This window comes from Panthera pardus, unplaced genomic scaffold (genome assembly GCF_024362965.1).
Source record: "Panthera pardus isolate Hobbes unplaced genomic scaffold, ASM2436296v1 HiC_scaffold_12, whole genome shotgun sequence".
Classification (NCBI taxonomy): domain Eukaryota; kingdom Metazoa; phylum Chordata; class Mammalia; order Carnivora; family Felidae; genus Panthera; species Panthera pardus.
Window position 1 is genome coordinate 94,341,611 of NW_026526677.1, and position 23,711 is coordinate 94,365,321.

At 39.6% G+C, this 23,711-nt stretch overlaps 1 protein-coding gene across 1 annotated transcript; it reads left to right on the forward strand.

The window, feature by feature from the left end:
- Positions 1-8,269: 8,269 nt before the first annotated feature.
- On the forward strand, positions 8,270-9,217 carry LOC109257396 (olfactory receptor 6M1-like). Its single transcript, XM_019433460.2, has one exon. It carries the CDS (start codon positions 8,270-8,272, stop codon positions 9,215-9,217), a length of 948 nt encoding a protein of 315 aa, XP_019289005.2.
- Positions 9,218-23,711: the final 14,494 nt, after the last annotated feature.

Consider the following 23,711-nt stretch of genomic DNA (forward strand, 5'->3'; position numbering starts at 1 on the left):
CCCCTCCCCTGCTTGTTCTCTCTCTCTCTCAAATACAAATCAACACTAAAAATTTTTTTAAAAAAGAGACAATGGAGGCCAGTATATGATGCAATGGCTTCTTTAAAGTGATAAGAGATTATAACAATATTTAGAGGATAAAGAACTGTTTACTATTGTCTCAGAGCTAAGCTAAGCTAAGATGTAAGTGTTCAGAGACAGAGATCTCTGTGAGAATCAAGACAACTTACCCTTATCAACTCAGATAATCTCAAAATATAAAGACAATAACCAGTGTTGACATGGTTGGAGGAGGGAAATTAGAAAGAGTGGCTGATAATAGTGATAAAGGTGTCAATTCATCAATAGGATATAATAATTATAAGTATAAATGGACCCAATATCAGAATATTTAAATAAATTAAGCAAATACTAGCAGATCTGAAGGAAGAAGTAGACAACAATACAGTAAAATAATAGAGGGTTTCAATTTCCCACTCTCAACAATGGAAAGATCATTCAGACAGAAAATCAGTAAGAAAACATTGGACTTGAACTATACGTTAGACTGAACAGAACTAGCACCTTCAAAACATCGCATCCAACAGCAACAGAACACATCTTATTCTCAAGCACACATAGAACATTCTCAGGACAGAGACTATGTCAGGTCACGATACAAGTCTTAAGAAATTCAAGGAGATTGAAATCATGCCAGGCACCAGAATTTCCTAACCACAATGGTATGAAACTGGAAATCAATCACAAGAAGAGAACTGGAAAAACTATAAATATGTGGAAATCAGTGACGAGAGGAAAGCTGATTATGGATTAGAAGAATGTATATTGCAAACATGTTCATGCTAACCAAAGTGATCTGCAGATTCAATGCAATCTTTCTTAAAATTCTTCAGGCATTTTTCACAAACATAGGAAAACAATCATCTGAAACCATAAAAGATCCCAAATAGCCAAAGAAATTTTAAGAAAGAAGAACAAATTTGGAGGCATTGCACTTCCTGATTTCAAGCTATCTTATAAATATAGCTCTAGTAATCAAAACAATATAGTACTGACATAAAAATAGACACATAGACCAGTGGAAGAGAATTCAAAGCCCAGATATAAACCCATGCATATGTCATCAATCCATCCTTTGCAAGACTGCCCAGAACACACAAAGGGGAGAGCTTCCTCAAAAAAATGTTAATAGGAGAACTGGACATCAACATGCAAAAGAATGAAACTGGACCCTTACCTTACACCAATCACAAAAAGTACCTCAAAATTGATTAAAGATTTCAGTGTAAGACTTGAAATCATCAAACTCCTGGAAAAAAAAAAAAAAAAAAAAAAACATAGAGAAAAAGCCCTTTGACATTGGCCTTGGCAGTGTTTTTTTTTGTTTTTGGTTTTTGGATTTTGGTTTTTTTGTTTGTTTGTTTTTTGTCTTGTTTTGTTTTGTTTTGTTTTTTTGGATATGACATCAGAAGCACAGGCAAAAAATAAATAAATAAACAAACGAGACTACCATCAGACTACAAAGCTTCTTCACAGCAAAGGAAACAACCAACAGAGTGACAAGGCAACCTACAGAATGGGGAAAATCTTTGAAAATTATATATCTTGATAGGGGTTCAATATTTAAAATACATAAGGAACTTATACAACTCAAATAGCGAAGCAAACAAATAACAAACAAAACAAAACAAAAACATATAACCCATTGAAAAATGGGCAAAGTATTTGAATAGACATTTCTCCAAAGAAGACCTGCAAATGGTCAATACACTAAAAAGTGTTCAATATCACTAATCAGGGAAATGCAAATCACAACACAATGAGAAATCACCCACACCTGTGAGAATGGCTGTCATCAAGGGCCTCCTGGTGGCTCAGTAGGTTGAGCATCTGACTCTTGATTTCAGCTCGGGTCATAATCTCATGGTTCGTGGGATCCAACCCCACAACTCCCTCAAAATAAAATACTCTCCCTCAAAATAAAATACTCTCCCTCAAAATAAAAATAAACATTAAAAAAAAAAAGAATGGCTGTCATCAAAAAGACAACAGGTAACATGGCGGCAAGGATGTGGGAAAATGGCATTTTTGAGCATTATTGTTGGTGATATGAATCGTTCAGGTACTATGGAATACACTGTGGAGGTTCCTCAAACACATAAAAATAGAAAGCCCATAAGATTCAGCAATTCCGCTGCTGGGTATATATCCAAAGGAAACAAAATCGGTGTCTCAAAGAGATATCTGCACTCTCAAGTTCATCACATCATGATTCACAATAGCCAAGATAGGGAAACATCCTCAGTGTCCATTGATGGATGAGTAGATAAAGAAGATGCAGTATATATACAATAAAATATTATTCTGCCTAAAAAAGAAGAGAATCCTGCCACTTACAGTAACATGGATGAGCCTAGAGGATATTATGCTAAGTGAAAATAGAACATGTAAAAAAATACTATATATGCTCTCACCTTTTCATGCAATAAAAAAAGTCAAACTTGCAGAAACAGAGAGTAGAATGGTGGTTATCAGAGGCTAAGGAATAAAGGAAGATGGAGAGGTGCTAGGCAGAGACACAAAACCCTCAGTTATAAAATGAATAAGCTCTGTATATCTAACATACAGCATGAGGACCACAGTAATGCTGTACAATGTGCTTGAAATTTGCTAACACAGTGGACCTTAAACATGCTCACCAAAAAGAAGCAGAAAGAAGAAAGAAAGAAAGAAAGAAAGAAAGAAAGAAAGAAAGAAAGAGAGAGAGAAAGAAAGAGAAGAAAGAAGAAAGAAGAAAGAAAGAAAGAAGAAAGAAGAAAGAAAGAAAGAAAGAAAGAAAGAAAGAAAGAAAGAAAGAAAGAAAAAAGAGGAAGGAAGGAAGGAAGGAAGAAGGAAGGAAAGAAAAAGGAAAGGAAAGGAAAGGAAAGGAAACTATATGTGGTGAAGGATGTGACAATAATTTTCCAAAATATATATTTACGTCAAATCTTCATGATGTACACTTCAAATAGATGCATTTCATTTATCAATCATACATCAATAAAGCTTAAAAATTTTTTTAATGTAATACATTAGATTATGCCACCAAACGTGCACTAAAATGGCTGAAATGTAAAAGACTGACACCAACACGCAAGGGTATGGGACTAGGAGAGTCTGATAGATTACCAGTACAAATGAAAATGGCACAATGACTTTGGAGAACATCTTGACAGTTTCTTATAAATAAACATTTACTTACCATGAAACATAGGAATCCTACTTCTAGGATGTATCTAACAGAAGTGAAAGCAGATGCTCAGATAATGCACGAACTGTTCTGGGCAGCTGGGTGTCTCAGTCAGTTAAACTTCCAATCCTTGATTTCGGCTTAGGTCATGATCTCACAGTTCAAGGGGTCGAACCTCAAATTGGGTGGTCTGTGAGCTGACAGCAGGGACCCTGCTTGAGATTCTCTCTCTCCCTCTCTCATTCTGCCCCTCCCCTGCTCTTGTGTGTGTGCTTACTCTCTCTCACTCTCTCTCTCTCTCTCTCTCTCTCTCTCTGAAAATACATAGACATTAAAAAATGAACTCTTTATAGATGTTTTATTCATAATAGCCAAATACTGAAAAAAACTCAAGTATCCATCATCTAGTGACTAGAGAAACAAACTGTGATATATCTACACAATCTATATTATAGATAATCCTCAGTTATACAAAGAAAGAAACTTCTGATACCAGAAACACTTGGATTAATCACAAAGCATCTGATTGAGTGAAAGAAAACAAACGCAAAAAACTACATGCAGTAAGACTGCATTTAGAGAAATTTCCAGAAAATTCAACATTACATTGACAGAAAATGCATCAGTGGTTATCAGGAGCAAAGGTGGGGAGGGGAGTGCATTTACTAAGGGCACAGGGAACTGTCTAGGAGAATGAAATACTGTTAACCATCATAAAGTTACTGGTGGCTAAATGAGTGTATCTACGTGTCAAAACTCAACCAACTGTACACTTGAATTTTCTATTATGTGTACATCACACAGCAATAAAATAGATTTAAAATATGTACATAGACATAAAAATCTATGTAAATGATCTGTTTGGAAAGCAACTTAAAGCTTATTTCAGTACATTACGGCCATTTCAGAAAAAACATGCTTTAAGTTTTCCAAGTTTCTAGTTCCCTAAGGCTTTAAACCAGCTCTATAAATTTCTCTTTCAATAAATAAAATAAACAACCAAGAGATTCTCCCAGGAGACCTTAACTTTATAACTGATTCGTTACTTCAATTCTCATGTTCTGTGATTCCAGTAGTCATAATTAACCTTTTTTTATGCCATAATCCCAGGTGCCATTGTAAACCAAATCTCTGAAGGTGAACACAGAATCTCATTAACTATCAAAGTTCATATTCAATACAGGCAGAGTAATGTTATTTTCTGGAGAGAGTAAATAAAGACGGTTACATTTGCAATCAAGTCACAATATCCCCAATGAATGAACAGGGGTGACCTAACAAAGGGTGACAGTTCAGAGAGATGTTTCAGTGAAAGCAAATATGAATTCTCCTGACAATCAGGCCCATGAGGGTAGAATGAGTTGCCTCAAGAAACAGTGAGTTTAGCATCACTGGGCAGTACCTTGGTGGAGACATTGCAGGATATTTGGGGGCCGGCTGACTCATCCGCCTGTGGAGTTCTCTTCTGCTCTAACGTCCTGTGTTTGAATAATTCCACGTTTCTGGGTGCATCCACAGAAGAAAGAGAAATTCACGAAATAGAGAGGAAATTACATTCCTGCCACTAAAAACAGACAAAGAAACAAAAACCCAACTGAAATTTGAGAAGCTTTTGGTCACTTTTGCCAGAGATCCAAAATAGGAGTCAGAGGACCTGCTCGTGATTCGGTTGTGTGGGACTCCCCCATTCATCGCCAAACCTCACTCCTCTGCTCTTCTTGGCAAAAATGTGCTTCAGAATCCACATTGCTTGAAACTCAGAGGAATACCTGAGATGGAGACTCACTGGACGTGTAACATGAAAGATTAAATAATAATATACCACTTGGATTCATCCTGGTGTAAGTCAAGATTTAAATTTTTCTGTGGAAATACAAAAAAGAACTGAAAAAAACTGAGAGAAATTACTAAAAAGGACTGTTTTCCATTCAGAGGAAGACGGATGGAACACTTCAGCAAACAGCGAATAACCATTTGGTGTGGTTCTGAAAGGGCGGTTAAGTACCACGTGGGAAAACAGACTCAGGCTAAGACTGAGATTTACACGGAATCCAACACTGAAGCAATAACAGAATTGAAAGAAAAACGGATGGGATGCAGTAGGAAAAACACACCCAGATTTCTAGTTTGTTAACATAACTTGAATGGAGAAAATACCGACTGTGCGACAATCGGCGTGATGTAAGTATCCTATAATATGCAATTATCCGTATTTATATGATAAGCAGTTTGGGTCTCACTACACTTGTTTACATGTATATTTGACGAATTAAAGTGTAATTACTGCTTTCCCAAAACTTCTACTGTCAGCAGACGTCAAGTATTAGAGCTCTACCCTAAGTCTGAAGATGAAAGTTTTTAATGTACTTCAGTTACAATTAAACTTTGTCACATTTTACTGACAGCAGCAAAGATCCCAAATTATCTCTCACCCCCGTTCCCCACTACATCTTAGTTCTTTTCTGTTTCTGCTTCCCCATCCCCATGTTCTTAACAAACATGTACCGAACGCCAAGTATAGAAACATTACTGGGCTGGGCCCTAGCTGAGGACCGGAACCTGGAGTGTCATCATCCTCACGTTAGAGAGAAAACAGTCAAGACAGGGTACTTACGAGTCTCATTAAAGGCCACTCACTCAAGTGGCCACAAGAGAAAAAAGTAAACAACACAGGTTCTCTGACTGAAAATCTGCTATGATTTTTCCATTAGTCCACATTTATCTCACTAAATCCGGCATCTTGAAACATGCAAATATGCGATTCAATGCCATTTTTTAAGGATCCACAAATGGTAATGAAGAAAAAAATCTCCCCTCCCCCAATGAAAGCCTTAAGTTGGCAAACTTATAATTAAATTGTCAGCACAGATGGTCTAATCCACAACCATTTCCCCTTAGACATGATGGGCTCTGGAGAGCACAGAGGTCATCTAGAGAAGACCCACACAAAGCCAAGTTCTTTTCCACTATCATGAACTGAAGAGACTCCCCAAAGGAGAGCAATGCTACAGCTTTAGTTCGTCTCAGAGAAGTTTATTTGACCCTTATTCAGCAGAACAGAAAGCTCTCCATGCCCCCTTTTTCCATTCCTATATGACCCAATGACAACCACGGCAAAGAGCAATTCTATTTGTGTTCAACCATCCCAGATTCTTGTTATTAAAACCTGGCACGGTGTTTTTGAAGATCCCAAACTGTCTGACTCTTACAATACCAGACAGGAATCAAGCTCCCATCAGGCTCATCAAAGACTACAGAGGCAAGAAGGGAAACGATGACAGTACAGATGTTGTGAAACAATTGGCTAGATGAATGGAAGGAACAATGGAGTAGATGACAGGCAGTTCGTGAGAATGCACATCAGTGTGTCTTAACACCCACTCATCTCTGGTGTTGTCAGTAAGGAGGGCAGGAAGGGGGAAATGAGAGGGAAATTCAAAGCATTTCTACTTGTACACATACCATGGTCTATTCTGTCTTTGTATTAGATCTTAGTAACATTAACACATGTCCACCCAGATATGGTTATGCCTCCTTGTGCTGTAGAAATCAGTCTGGAAGTTTGTTACCTGGATGCAGCAGCAGTGGGGGGAGGGATCAATATTATCGTATTAGTGGTGGAAGCACACCGGCTGGTACCAAGACCCTATTTCAATAGATCAGACCCTTTAAGGTCCTGTGATTACTTAAAAGCAGTTTGGTCTTGAAATAAATGAATGGTGAATACAAATAATGAGCAACTACAAGGACCAGAAAAGTCACAGCAAACTTTTCAAATGGAAATCCACTCCCCCCAAAAAAGTCTTTAAGGCAAAGGAAGACTCCTAGCAATTACTTTTCAGAGAGAGAGTGCCTGAGGAAAAAGACCTTCTTTCAAGAGGAACTCAGTGGGTTCCAAACCTAGAGACAACCTAGCTCAGTTAATAAATTGGTCATTTTAACATAAAACTAAAGGATTAGCTACAAAATAAAACACCAAAAGGCAGAGCTTCACTGAAGGATACAGACATGCAGTACATGTTCAGCAAACCTGAGCCGTATTCCAAGATGAGCGTTGCAAACTCCATCATCTCTCTTTCACTACTGTTAACAAGCTGATTGTCCAAATTGCCGAAAAGAATGTGAGGTATAAGAGACCTATTTAAGACAACCTGTAAGAATTCCCAGTCAAGGAATGGAAGGGAAAAGCTTTGGTATTCTTTTGGATCCTGTCATACCCATGGCATTGCAGGGAACAAAAAAGAAACACACTGATCATTTTCCCAGTAGAGGTTTTTCAAATGTCTGAAATAGGTTATGCAAATGATGAACCATATATATGCACTTACTTGTTCTTTAACAGTGTAGACATCAAAACCTTCATATCAGTATAAGAATAAAAACAAAGAAAGCAATGCAGCCTTATGGAGATCAATTATTATCACATCAGAACAACTCAGGGACAACCAGAGATCACCTTAAGACTCATGCGATACCAATCACAAATGTGAGGAAAGACCAAAACAGGTTCTCTTTCATTTGATGCTCTTGGTCAGTTTCATAGTTTCTGTTCCTTCATGTAGATGATACCTGAAGGGTTGAAATGACTTGGAGAAAAGTAACTCAACTTTCCTTAACATTCCCTTTTACCATTTTGCAAATGGACTGACGGGATTCTCAGTTAAGGATTCTCTCTTCTCAAGCACAGAACTTAGCCAGGGAAACGGTAGATCAGGAAAAATGAAAGAGAGAAGGGAAGGAGCACGGGGTCCAAGAGATGACCATCATAAAGGCTAGAGCTTAATGAGACCATGGAGAAAATGTCATTCAACCAAAAATGCCAAATATGAGAATACCAAGGTTAGAAGATGTCATGTAACTTATCCAAGGTTCTATATTTATTAGAGTGAGTGGCAGGATGAAATCACTCTTGACTCTTGGTTCAAAGCTTTTACTACTTTACATTTATCACTGATACTGAGAATTGAAACTCATGTAAGCTGATTTTCATCTCTATAATTTTTTTTTCAGAGATGTGCTGCCCACTAAGTATTGCATGCCATGGATATGCAAAATCAGACCACAGTGACTGAATTCACCCTGACTGCCTTCCCTGTTATCCGGAAGCTTCAGATCTCCCTCTTTGTGGTCCTCTTGTTTATTTACCTGTTAACTCTCACAGGAAATATTGTCATCATTTCCCTAATATGGGCTGATAATCGCCTCCAAACCCCAATGTACTTCTTCCTCAGTAATTTGTCATTTCTGGACATTTTATACACTACCTCAGTTACCCCAAAGCTATTAGCTTGTCTTCTAGAGGACAGGAAGACCATATCTTTTGCTGGCTGCATAACCCAAACATACTTCTTCTTTTTCTTGGGGACAGTGGAGTTTATCCTCCTAGCAGTGATGTCCTTTGACCGCTATGTGGCCATCTGTAACCCCCTGCGCTATACCATCATCATGAACAGCAACGTCTGTCTCCTACTGGTTCTGGGATGCTGGGTAGGAGCCTTCTTCTCAGTGTTGTGCCCAACTATTGTGGTGTCCAGACTGCCCTACTGTTATAAAGAAATCAGTCATTTTTTCTGTGACATTGCCCCTCTGCTACAGGTGGCTTGCATAGACACTCATTTCATTGAGATGATAAACTTCCTCTTATCTTCCCTCGTCCTCCTGACCTCGTTGGTACTCACCATTGTGTCTTACACCTACATCATTTCTACCATTTTGCACATCCCCTCAGCCCAAGGACGTCAGAAGGCATTTTCCACCTGTGCTTCTCACATCACGGTCGTCTCCATTGCCTATGGGAGCAACATCTTCATGTATGTGAGGCCCAGCCAGAGCCGTTCGCTGGATTTTGACAAAGTGACTGCTGTTCTCACCACTATGGTGACGCCTCTTCTGAACCCCTTCATTTATAGTCTAAGGAATGCAAAGGTAAAAAAAGTTTTGAGAGAAGCAATCAGCAAAATCATGTCCTTATTACACAGGAGAACTTGAACTCTCTTGCCTAGGTGAACTTGTAAGTTCGTTTGCTAAGAATGGCTATTTTCAACCCTTGGACTCTATATGGAGATATGCATGCTTGAAACCACAAAATCAAAGATATGTGGGAAGATATAAAAAGGCTTCATGTCACATCAGATACAAAGTATTGTAGTCAAGATCCAAGGGAGGCAATTCAAGCATAGAGAAAATAACACATTTTGAATTCTATTATTAGACCATCTCACACACAGAATATCATGAATCAGTGAAAAATACTTAACTGAAGTCAGAAAACCCTGAATTTTAAGCCTGAATCTATTGCTTTTTTTTTATCATGCGGCACTTAGCATATCTGAACCTTAGCTTTTTCAACAGTAATGTGGGAAATACATTTGGTGATTTTCCTTTTTCTCTTTGTTATTGTAGGCCCAACCAAGATAGTCTAAGAAATACAGCCATGGGTAACTAATAGTGAGCACTTCTAGCTGGTTCTTTTCAGATGTTTGAGATGCCTGGCTTCATCCCTGACAGCTAAAGACTGTAAATACTAACAGAAACAAGGAAGAAGAATATCCCAGCTTTGTACAGCATACTTAAATACGTACATCTGTATATCTCACCTCATCCTCTTAACCTTGAGAAGCTGATACTATTATCTCCAAAACCGAGGTCCACAGAGGTTAAGCCTCTTGCCCCAAACCATACCCTGGAGGGTGGCACAAATTTAAAGAATGCAGACTTCAGTCTACTGTACACCTCACTGTACCAGGAAGAAACTTTAGAGGGAAAAGAGTTAACCCGGAAGTTATCCACTTTTTTCTGAAACCAGGGCATTGCCTGCCTGCCCTAACTGTCTGGCAGACCTGCAGATAAGGGCAGACCAAGATACAGTTAGAATAGACCATGAGAGGGGCGCCTGCACGGCTGTCGGTTGAGCATCCGACTTCGGCTCAGGTTGTGATCTCGGGGGTTTGTGGGTTTGAGCCCCGTGTTGGGTTCTGTGCTGACGGCTCAGAGCCTGGAGCCTGCTTCGGATTCTGTGTCTCCCTCTCTCTGCCCCTCTCCTGCTTATGATCTGTCTGTCTCATTCTCAAAAATAAACATTAAAAAAAATTAAAAAAAAAAAAAAAAGAATAGACTGTGAGAGGCAACTGGCTTGGAAGGAAAACCAATTATCTTGAGACCACAATGGACCAGGGAGTCTAGACTAATCAACTGTGGCAGCTGACTGATGTGGCAACCATATCCAGAAAAAATAAGCATCCTAGAATTCCTCTGGTTTGGAGAAAACAAGAGCAAAAAACTAATCATGCTCGCTTTAGTAAAATTGTGTTTATGATAATAATAATCAAGATATATAGAATCCCACAAGATAAGGAACAGGAAGACCTGGTAAGGGATGAGAATCAGGAATTAAAAAACCTTGAGGAACCAAGGCAGGTGCCCTCTTTGCCTCAGAATCTCTGATCCTTCTCTTGCTCTCTCTGGAGTTATATGATCTCTATATTACTATTTTTCTCCACGTATCTTGAGGTACGCTGAATAATGGACCCCCACAGTATTCAGGTCCTAATCCCTAAAACCCGTGAACGTAAGTAACAAATAAGGTACACAAGGCAAAGGGATCTCACAGAGGTGATTAAATTAAAGATCTTGAGAGAGGGAGGTCATCCTGGATTATCTAGATGGGTCCTCATTATAATCATAAGTGTCATTATGTGAGAGACAATAGAGGGAGATTTTACCACACAAGAGATGGTAATTTGATAACAGAAGCAGAGAGAAATTTGAAGATGCTGTGCTACTGCCTGGAAGACAGAGGAAGGGGCCACAAGCTAAGGAATGCACTTCTAGAAGCTGGAAAAGGCAAGAAAATGAGTTCTTTCCTCTGGCACAGCCCACTGACACCTGTTCAGGCCCGTGGAAGCCGATTTTGGACTTCTGGTCTCCAGACTGGGATAAAATATCTCAGTGCTGTTTTAAGACCCCCAACTTTGTGGTAATTTGTTACAGCACCCACGTTCCTCTCTATGCCAACTATTTTACTTCACTTCTCCGTGCACACAGAAGGTAATGGCTGCTTCAGTCATTTGTAAATAATGCCTATAGGCAGTCATAGATATATATTCATACAAGCATATATATTGAATGCACTTAAATATGTTGATATACATGTAGACAGAGAATTTATTTGGATATATATTTAAAATGATCTCAGGTCAAAAGCCAAGTTCCTGGAAGGAAGATCCTATTGGTCGATTGGAGGTGAGATGCCCTCTCCTGATTCACTGATTGGTGACAGGAAAGGTTCACAAGGAGTTAAATTGCCTTCTATTCATGCAGCCACTGAGCAGGTGCCATGGAGACAAGCACAGCATAAGAACAGGGAGAAAACAGTAGGTATCTCTAAGATCAAAAAGAGTCCCTACCAGTGTGGTCATTAACCTTCTAGCTGCATGAACAATGACTGACACCTTAAGAATTGACGCGACTCTATCTTGGGAAAACAGGCAGAGAAAGTGCTGCCTTAAGGATGGATTCAGAATATCATAAAGGAACACCATCCATCCTAAGATATTGCGGCAAACGAATGTCTAAAGATCAGAAGAAACTAGAACAATATCACCAGGAATGAAGCACTCATATAATGATCTGCTATGCACTCATTACCAGACACTAAATGAGATAAGATTTAGAAAGTTACTATATTAGCTTCCTAATGCTGCCATAACAAAGTTAGCAGCTTAAAATAACACAGATTTATCATCTGACTGTTCGGTAGGTCACAAGTTCAATAAAAGCCTCCCCAGCCCAAATTCAGCAGGCTGCATTCCTTTCCAGGGGCTATAGGGGAAAATCCATTCCCTATCCAACTGACTTGTTGACAGAATTCCCTTCCTTGAAGCTGTGGGACCAAGGTCCTGTTTTCTTGCTTGCTGGCTATCACCCAAGGGCCGTTCCCAGTTTCTAGAAGATGCTTCAGTCCTTGACTCATGGCCCGCCTTCCTCTACCTTCAAAGCCAACAATAGCAGGACATGTATCTCTCAAGTCTCAAATCTCTCCTTCTTCCATCTCCCCTATGACTTGGCTGACAAAGCTCTCCACTTTTAAAGACTCATTTGACTGGAGTGGGCCCACCTTAATATCCAGGATAATATCACCAATTCAAGTGGATCAGTCAGTCAAGCATCCCACTTCAGCTCAGGTCATGATCTCATGATTTGTGAGTTTGAGCCCCATGTCAGGCTCTGTGCTGATGGCTCAGAGCCTGGAGCCTGCTTTGGATTCTGTGTCTCACTCTCTCTGCCCTTCCCCCACTCGTTCTCTGTCTCTGTCTCTGTCTCTCTCTCTCTCTTTCTCTCTCAAAAATAAACATTAATTTTTTTAATAAATAAACATTAAAAAATTATATACATATATATGTATATATATATATATATATATATACATATATATATATATATATATATATCACCAACTCAAGGTCCTTTTCTTGAACTACATTTGCAAAGTCCTTTCTGCCAAGTAAAGTAACATATTCACAGATTCTGGGGATTAGGACATGAATATCTTTAGGTGCCATTATTCTGCTTGCCAGCATTATGTTGCTAGTGGTAATGATCCAAGAAAGGAAGAATAAAGAACAGAGCACAGCAGGATTTCTTAAAGCCATTATTACATCCTTAGCTTTATCTTTCATCACTTAAAACCAGAAGAATTTACAAATTCCAGAATACGAAAGACTAGTGAAAAGCAGCAATGTTCAAAAATACATATATGAATTAACTATGTTTGTTTTTATGTAAATCATGGTTTGCTAAAAATGAATATAGTCTTCCCTTTCTGCTGTTTTAATTTTTTAATGAATTCCCATGTTACTCAAAGCCCCTATTCTGGTATCATTAACACAGAAAAGAAAAACCCAAGCAAATAGTGAATTTAAGCATGATTTTGGTACCCAGCTGGGGCTGGCCCCAGGTTGAGCCAGGCTTAAAACTGCAAATATTTTAAAAAGTTCATAAACTCTGAAAAATAACATAAATATACTGTTTTACTTTGATGTCGATTATTATGCTTATGATCAATATTGTTATAATAAAAGATAATCATAGCAGTTTCTACATTGATTCAAATTAGTTGAGTTACTTTTCCCAAATTTCGGGACATCTGGAAGGTTCCTTACTTTTCCCATCTGCAACTATGACTAGATATTTTAAACTACTCTCTTTTTCAATATGGAGGAAAGAGGAGGAACAAACCAAAGCACATCCACTTGCTAGATGAATTCTATTCCTCCAACTAAGGATGAAGGGCATCCCAACCAGGGAAACACTGTCAAATGTAATGAGTTTAATGAATTCACTGATCCTTCCACTTGCCAGGTAATTCTCACGTGCTCCTTCCTCCTGACTCAGTTGTAATACAATATTCAGCAACAACTATGAACATACACCTCAATCACATCACAAGAATGCGATAAAACATACCAAATTATTGTCATCGGTAGTCAAGAGTTTAGCTAAGCTACTCCGTTTGGCACCCATTTGGCCAACCATTTGGCCAACCAGCACCCATTTGGCCAACCCATTTGGCCAAGCAGCCTGCTGTGACTTTAAACTGACACTAGTCCCCTCACGCAAGCACACGCCCTAGATAACAGTCTGCAGAGTCACAGACATAGGTCACTTTCTGACACGACCTCCCCCACGGTCCTTGTGCTCAACCGTCTTCCCCATCCACCAGCACCTTCCCTTTGTGCGCCCCTTCAATAAGGCCCCAGTGTAACTTACCAAAACTCACTCTTTTGGTTACAATTGACCAATGTGGCTTTAGCCCGGGAACCCCAAAGCCCTCCAGGTTCTAATGAAGGCATGTGCCCCGGGTGATTCCTCTCTGTCTGCATTCTGCCTCCAAGAGAAGCCCCCCCAAGGTATGCCAGGTGCCTCCTCCAAGACCTGTGAGTAATAAACTCTATCATAACTCCTCTTGTGGTCTGTTCGACTGCAGCTCACCCTCGGCAGGCACCCTCTTCTCCACTTAAGAAATGTTAACTTGACAAATTAATAACGGAGGTACAACTACATGACTGTTGGCTTCATTCTTAAAATGCACTGAAAAATAATTTGTGTTTGTGCATGTGTGCATGTGTGGTACATTTCAGAAGTGTGCATTTCTTCTGTGAACTTTAAAAACCTCTTATTAAAAACATCTTTTATCATCTAGGATCGCTGGCCCTCCCCAAGAATTTTGTTTAAAGTTAACTAGGGATTCCTTCATTAATACGCTTTCTTACTTTCAGTATTTGGCAGAAAGTAAGGTCCCCTTTTTAAGAGATGATAATGTTGGGGCACCTGGGCGGCTCGGTCAGTTGAGCGTCCGACTTCAGCTCAGGTCATGATCCCACGGTCCGTGAATTCGAGCCCCACATCGGGCTCTGTGCTGACAGCTCGGAGCCTGGAGCCTGCTTCGGATTCTGTGTCTCCCTCTCTTTCTGTCCCTCTCCCACTCACACTCTGTCTCTCAACAATGAATAAATATTTTTTTTTAAATAATAATAATAATTAAAAGATGATAATGTTGAGGGGCACCTGGGTAGCTGTGTCGGTTAAGCATCTGACTTCAGTTCAGATCATGATCTCGAGGTTTGTGGGTTCAAGCCCTGTGTGGGGCTCTGTGCTGACAGCTCAGAGCCTGGAGCCTTCTTTGGATTCTGTGACTCCCTCTTTTCTGCCCTTCCCCCACTCATGCTCTGTCTCTGTCTCTCAAAAAATAAATATTAAAAAACATAAAAAACAATAAAAGATGACAATGTTGAAAATGATTATGTATAAACTCTAGCTATAAAATTGTCAGTAATTATTTTTTAATCTTAACCTATTTTTTTAAATTTTTTAATGTTTATTTATTTTTGAGAGAGACAGACAGACAGAGCACCAGCAAGGGAGGGGCAGAGAGGAAGACACAGAATCCAAAGCAGGGTCCAGGCTCTGAGCTGTCAGCACAGAGCCCAATGCAGGGCTCCAACTCACGAACCGTGAGATCATGACCTGAGCTGAAGTCGGACGCTTAACCGACTGAGCCACCCAGATGCCCCATACTCTTAACCTATTTTAGATTTTTTAGCCATTCTGAGATCTCGAAAAGAATTGACCATCTTATAACCACACAATCAGTGTAAAAGAGAAGAGCTTGAAATAACACGTCAAATGAGAGAATACTATCTATGACCAATAAATAAAATATCAAGTTATTCTAATACTATTAGTAGTTATATAGTCTCTTCATGTGCAGAAATGCATGTATATGCCCTCCCGACACTGAGCAGAAATCAGAGTCATCACCTGACTTGAGGAGAGTGTATAAAAAATGCAGTGTATCATTTTACTTGTTTAGGCAAACGCATCTCATCTTGTTTGGGCAGCAGTCACGACACCGACTCTGAAAAAAACGTATACTTACATGTACAAAACCATTTCATTCATCATATCCCAAAATTAAAAATAACCCGAATGACTATTTGCAGGATAATGGATAAGCAGATATAGTATTTTTTTAAGTTTATTTATTTATTTTTGAGGAGAGAGAGATAAAGGCAGGGCAGAGAGCTAGAGAGAGACAGATGGATATGGAGAATCCCAAGCAGGCTCCACGCTGTCAGCTCAGAGCCTGACATAGGGCTCAAACTCTTGAACCATGAGATCGTGACCTGAGCCAAAATCAAGAGTCAAACACTCAACCAACTGAGCCACCCAAGCACCCCAGATATAGTATGTTTTTACAGTGGGATATTATTCAACATTAAATGGAAGGACCCAACGATGCAATAAGCTAGATGAATTTTGAGAAACATTATGTTGAGTGAAATAACCCCAATGTAAAAGAACTACATGATTACATTTGTGAAGTCCATGAACAGGCAAATCTGACCTATGCTCATAGAAATCAGAAAATCATTGCAGGTATGTAACGACTGGGAAGGACATGAGGGAACTTTCTGGGGTAATTAAAATTTTCTGCATCTTGTTTGAACTGGTGGTTTATGGCCATGTACCATCAACAAAACTTTTTGAACCAAATTTTAAATTTTAGTGCCTGTTATATACAAATTAAACCTCAAAAAACAATTTTCTTATATCTCTACACAAGGTAAACTCAGGCTCAAATTTACAAGTGAATTCACCAACTACCAAAGAACAAGTCATTTCAACCTTATAACTCACCAAAAGATTTTTAATATTCAATTCTCTCTTACTGGTTTTAAGGGTTACTTTAACATAGATCCCACCACCAGATTTTATGAGAAAGTAAGAGTATAGGCTAATCTCACCCATGAATCTAGATGGAAAAATTCTCAAGAAAATACCAGCAAACAAAATATATGAGAGTTGAGTATATCCCAGGAATGCAAAAATGGTTCAACATTAAAATATCAAGAATTATAATTTACCACATCAGCATAAACTATTTTTTTCAGCAGAAGACACCTGAATGGATACAATACAATACAATACAATACAATACAATACAAGACAAAACTGTGGTATCTCCAGACAATGGAATATTACTCAGGATTAAAAAGCAATGAGTTGTCAAGCTATGAAAAAACATGGAGAGAAATGCCAATGCATATTATCAAACAAAATAATCAACTTGAAAAGTTACTTCTCTATGATTCCAACTCTATGACATTCTGGAAAAAGCAAAAGTATGGAGCCTGTAAAAAGATCAGTGGTGGTGTGAATGGAGGGACATCACCAGGAAAAGCACAGAGGATTTTTAGAGCCGTGAAATACTCTGTGTGGCATATACTGATGGATACATATTATATATTTGTCTAAACCCATAGAAGATACAACATCAAGAATGAGCCCTAAAATAAACTATGGGCTGTATGTGATGTGACGGTGTAGGTTCATCAGTGGCAACAAATGTACCATTTTGGTGAGAGATGTTGATAATGGGGGAGGCCCACACGCAGAGGGGAGCGGGTATATGGGAAATCTTTGCACTCTCCTCACACTGTTGCTGAAAACCTAAAACCGCTCTGAGAAAATAAAGTCCTTCAAATAAATAAGGGAATTAGCATTAAGAAAAAGTATCTTTCAAAGAAAAAGAAATACTTAAAATATCCTCCCTGTATCAACAGTGAACAGTGTTAATATAACACAATAGTATAGAAAGTCAGTTTGGGGGCACCTGGTGGTTCAGTCAGTTAAGTGTCCCACTCTTGATTCCAGCTCAGGTCATGATCTCACAGTTGTGGGATCAAGCCCTGCATCAGGCTCTGCACTGACAGCGTGAAGCCTGCTTGGGATTTTCTCACTACCTCTCTCTCTGCCCCTCTCCTCCCCTCTCTGGCTCTCAAGATGAATGAATGAATGAATGAATGAATGAATGAATGAATGAAGAACTAAATAAATAAATAGATAGATAAATAAATAAATAAATAAATAAATAAATAAATAAATAAAATATTTTAAAAAGTCAGTTTGTTCAATCAGAAGTTACGATATCTTGGTGCAGGAGATATAGGAAGAAGAAAAATGACCAAAGAACTTAACACTCATCTTCATAACAGGAATTTAATAGACAATGTGTAAATCTGATAGATTCGGAAAGAAAAATATAAGCATTCATTTTAAAATATGAAGGTAACATTAGAAGAGACAAAAGCCTTTAAAGGACTAAGAGAAGGGAAGGAGTAAGTGACTTCTCTTTTTCTAGACCAAAGTTTTAATATTCATTAATTTTTAACTATGTAATCTGTTTAGGTTTTTTTTTTAAGTTTATTTATTTATTTTGAGAGAGAGTGCGTGCGTGTGCGTGAGGGAAGGGCAGAGAGAGAGAGAGAATACCAAGCAAGCTGGGAGCTGTCAGCACAGAGCCCCATGCAGGGCTGGAACTCACAAACTGCAAGATCATGACCTGAGCCGAAATTGAGAGTCAGATGCTTAACCAACTGAGCCACCCAGGCGCCCCCTGTAATCTGTTTAGTTTTTAAAATGAAAATCAATTTTAAAACAATGGGAGGAAAGTGTATCGGTTCAGAATGAGGGGAAAATGAGACCAGAGGAAAGAACAGCTTAGTTCCCAACCAGGAGAGCATGGAAGTAAAGATGCCGAGCACTCCCAGAAATTCTCAGCTCACAGTGATGGGGCACAAGGTGCTTAGAGAGCCAGAGTTCATCTCGGGGTAGATGGAAAAGACATTCGAGTGTCTGAGTTGCTGGCGGTTAACACACTTGAGATAAGCAGCAGGGACATTGGACTTGTGGCTAAAACAGTGAATGTGAAGGCTGGTGCTGAAGAGTCAAAGCAGGGAGACCAAGAATCCCCATCGCCAAAGCACTAGCTACGGATTCACCCAGCATGTTCCTCCACCATGGAAACGGACTTCTGCAGCAATACCCGTATCACGTACATGTAGAAAGAGGAACACCAGTCCACAAGGACCCACCTGAAAACACGCCAAGTTGAGTGCCAATTCTCCCCGAGGGTAGAGCACAGAGGAGAGAAACAGAGTGACTGTATCAGTATGTTAACACTGATTATCTCCGTAAAAGGATTTTAATTGAGGGGCGCCTGGGTGGCTCAGTCGGTTAAGCGGCCGACTTCGGCCCAGGTCATGATCTCGCGTCGGTGAGTTCAAGCCCCGCGTCGGGCTCTGTGCTGACAGCTCAGAGCCTAGAGCCTGTTTCAGATTCTGTGTCTCCCTCTCTCTGACCCTCCCCCATTCATCCTCTGTCTCTCTCTGTCTCAAAAATAAATAAACGTTAAAAAAAAAAAAAAAGGATTTTAATTGATTGTATTTTTCCCTTCATAGTTTCAAAGTTATCTTCCTGTGTTTATGTATTATGCAAAGTGTTTAAATTTTTCAAAAGGGCCACTGCTGTTCAGATGAATCATTGCCCATCTGACCTTAGGGCAAGATTCAACTTGAATCAAACTTGGTTCTTGCCTCTAACTTGAGAAAGGGTTGGGAACTGTTCCTAAAATGTTCTATTTTACCAAAACAGCATCTAGTTAGTCCTTCCCCAAACAAATTCAATATACTCCCCAAACAAGTTCAATATACTCAATCCATCTATCTGTCTGTTTCATTAAAAAAAGACGGAAAATCTATTCAAGGATAATGATGTATTTAAAGAGTCACAGAAAGTCCAATGTCTGTAGCCAGAAGATACCAGAAGATACCATAGAAACAGTCCATTTTGGGTAATGTCTGACACCAAAAAAAGACCCAATACACAATGAATGCATGAATGGCAAATGAGTGGATAAACAAAAAGAATGAAATAAACTATCTTAAAATTATTGGCTAGAAATCTTAAGGGAACTAAGAATATTTAAGGCAGCACGCTCAGAGACAAAATAGCATGACCTAAGTTGCAAAATTCTTCACAGGTTCTATTTCCTGACTGTTCTGAATTTGTTATAGCAGAATTATGTAGAACTTCTTCTTCGTTAGACTCTGCTCCTCTGGATTCCCTTTCCTTTTTGCTCTCAGCCTTCTTCCCTTGGTAATTATTTCCATACTTACTGTTCTCCGGCTCACTTCCCAAATCCACAAGGAATAGCCTGGAAAGGTTGAAGAGTTCAAGAATTCAAAATGTGGTGTTTGGGTTCTTGAAGTTTCAGAGTTAGAATACAAGATACCAACAAGGTAATTAAAACAACAGCATCAGAAAAAAAAATCAAATAAGTCCTGCTGGGAAAATCTTATTGTCAGAAGAAAATGAACTAATATTCATAAATTTAATTTTTTTCATGTAGGTACAGGTTCATAGACTCCTTTAATAGGTAGGAGCAGTCTATAAACTTGGGACTAAGTAGCCTAATTCTAGACAGAAATGTATTTCTCCATCCACCTCTGTAGATAGAGACCTATCACAAGCTCTGTTAAAATCCAACAGCAGTCCATCCTAGACGAGTGATTCGAGAACAAAGCTACCACATTTTAGGGAACATAGGAAGCATTGCTACTTCCCCCTTCAAGCACTGGTCCTCAGGGACTTGATGAGCTTTACTCCTCGGCACAGCTAACTAAAACTGCTGAGCCCTTAACCATGGGCACATGCAGGGCAACCTTCCATGCCTCGTTGTGTCTCACTTTTAGATAACCCTACAGTGGTAATGTTATCCCCACTTTACAGACGAGTTAACTGAGGAGCTGAGCTAACTGTCCCAAAGGCACTCAGCTGGTAAGGGAAATCAAACCAAGAACTGTCTGACTTCAAAACCCATGCTCTTAACTTCCCACACCATCCTGTTTCCCCTCTGTGGTTAAAAAAAACTGCAGGAAAGGCTTTTGTAGTGACTATCTCCCACAGATACAGTTGTAAAATCAAAGACATGGAATGAGAGGACTTTAAAGAGCATCCTGCTCAAACATTTCACGTTACAGATGAGAGAACTGAGACCCAAATGGGGTAGAATTTTCTAGATCTAAGTGATAAGAAAGGCAGGACCAGAATCTGTCATTCTGGTTGCCGGTTTAATATTATTTCCTTTATGGCATCAAGCCACCTATTCAGTCCACATTTCTTAAACACATATTAAATGTTAGAAGAGAGTCCTATAAAGAAAAAATAGAAGAGAACAGATTATAACAAATCTGTAATGGTGTGGACATAGGAGAAGGAAAATTCAGGAAAACGCTACAGAAAATTTGCGTTCAAGTCAAATGTGTTTGTTCTAAAATAACACTCTTGGTGAGGGGCCTGGGGTGGCTCAGTTGGTTGAGTGTCTGACTCTTGATTTCGACTCAGATCATGATCCCAGGGTCATGGGACTGAGCCCCACGTGGGGCTCCTCACTGGACATGAAGCCTGTTTGGGATTCTCTCTCTCCCTCTCTCTTTCTCTGCCCCATCCCCATGTATGCTCTCTCTCTCAAAATAAATAAACTTAAAAACAATTTTTTAATAAAAATAAAAAATAAATTAAAAGAACAGCCTTGGCTTGCTAGTTAGTTAAAAGGTCTGTTCCACCACAGAGCACCCCTTCCACGTTTTATCCCCATTACACTGAGCTCCTTAAAAACAAATTGTTTTGTTTTTCTAAAGGGTAAGAATAAGGAATTTGGGGGTGCCTGGGTGGCTCAGTAGGTTAAGCCTCCAACTTGGGCTTAGGTCACAATCTCACAGTTTGTGGGTTGGAGCCCCTCATCGGGCTCTGTGCTGACAGCTCAGAGCCTGGAGCCTGCTTCCGATTCTGTGTCTCCCTCTCTGCCCCTCTCCTGATCGTGCCCTCTCTCTCTCTCTCTCTGTCTCCAAAATAAATAAACCTTAAAAAAATTTTAAGAATAAGGAATTTGCTCTAGGTTTTGATGGCTGGGGTACTGAAAGTGGTGAGCACAGAGAAGAAATGTTTCCCTGACAATTATTTAAAAGCGATCATGAGATGCCATCCTATCTAATTTACCACGATTCCCATGTATTATTTCTTATATATTTTCTCACCAGCACTCCTTCTAAAACTGTGTCCCAACTTACAGTCCTTCTGAGTATCCCAAACACAACACAACACAATACAGCGCGCGTGCACACACACACACACACACACACACACACACACACACACACAGCTCAGGTGAAGTGTTGCACTACTCAGTCTTCACCCCACTGGTGAGGAAACGAGTTCTGCCTTAGGGATTTGGGGGTGGCTGACCACAAGGCTCTTGATACGGGACAGATAAGACTGACAGTAGCTAGTTAGTCACATATGCTTACAGCCCAGGGAGGAGGACACCACCTGCTGTGTGGGACCACGTGGGGGATGCCCTCAGAGGCAGAGTGAATAACTGTTTGCTTGGCAGTGAACCAAAGCCCTTTTCCTTTCATGTGTTTGTTTTGGTTTGGGTTTGGGTTTTTTTGTGCATCTTTAAAAATTTCTATTTAAATTCCAGTTAGTTAATATACAGTGTAATATTAGGTTCAGATGCAGAATTTAGTGACTCAACACGGCCATACAACCCCATCACACGTGCCCTCCTTAATACCCATCACTTATCTCCCCCATCCCCCCCCCCACCTCCCCTCTGGTCACCAGCAGTGTGTTCTCTATAGTTAAGAGTCTGTTTCTTGGTTTGCCTCTCTCTCTCTTTTCCTTTGCTTGTTTTGTTTCTTAAATTCCACACATGAGTGAAATCAGATGCTATTTGTCTTTCTCTGACTGACTTATTTTGCTTAACATAATACTCTCTTGCTCTATCCACATCATTGCAAATGGCAAGATTTCATTCTTTTGTATGGCTGGGTAATATTCCATTGTAGATATATACCACATCTTCTGTATCCATTCATCAGGTGGCTGAGGACTGGGGGCTATGCAGCTGGTCTGGCTGAGAGGGAACTAGCCAGACAGGGGTCTTTTCTGATGAGGGGGATATATCTGGCAAAAGCAGGGGAACTTCACTAGGCATTTGGGGCCCTGTGAGGCTCAAAGATGTCATTATAATGCATCTCCCCAGTGTTACTTAAAATATATTTTAGAGGCACCTAGGTGGCTCAGTGGGTTGGGCGGCTGACTACAGCTCAGGTCATGATCTTGCAGTCTGTGAGTTCGAGCCCTGTGTCGGGCTCTGTGCTGACAGCTCAGAGCCTGGCACCTGCTTCCGATTCTGTGTCTCCCTCTCTCTCTGCCCCTTCCCTGATTGCTCTCTCTCTCTGTCTCTCAAAAATAATAAACTTTAATATATATATTTTAAAATCTTGCCCTCAGGCTCTTTTTTTCATGCCAGCTTCCATTTTATGTATCTTCCGCTGAAAGAAACTATATATTCTCAGGGCACGTGGGTGGCTCAGTTGGTTGGGCATCTGACTTTGGCTGTAATCACGATCTTAACAGTTCATCAGGCTCTCTTCTCTCAGCATGAATCCTGCTTGGAATCCTCTGTCCCCCCTCTCTCTGCGTCCCTCTCTCTCTCTAAAATAAATAAACATTTAAAAAAAGAAAATATATGTCCTCTTTCACTCTCTCTTCCCTCTCTCTCTCTCTCTCTCTCCTTTGCAGAAACATATAGATTTGCAGCAAAATATATTTTATAAATATATATTTGAAAAAACATATATACGCACACACATTTTTACAAATATACATATATCAGGCAGAAAAGCTGATAAGGAAAAATGGGATCTTCCATAGGCTGGAGATCTAGGTGAGGCCATGGAGTACGTGTTTAGGAAATAAAACTATAGAATTGGGAGATTATGGTCCAAGACTGATACCTTGGAGTTTGGGACTTCGGAGATTGAGTAATTCTACATAATGGCAATACTCATGTTAAAATAATGGAGTTGATGATTTAAAGTGGAACGCAGGTGACACTCACTGGAAGTAAGATTAAGAAATTCAAATTTTAGTATATTTTATTAGCTTTTCACATGGAAATTAAGGTTTCCCACAACAATAGCAACCCTTAGGATGAAGTGCAAGACCAGGAACCACTAAAAAAGCTTTTACTCAATGTGTCACCCATGGTTTTCCTGTTTTGAAATTCGATTTA

Excerpts from the sequence above, each read along its gene's own strand:
- LOC109257396 (XM_019433460.2), top strand. The coding sequence starts at position 8,270 with ATGGATATGCAAAATCAGACCACAGTGACTGAATTCACCCTGACTGCC.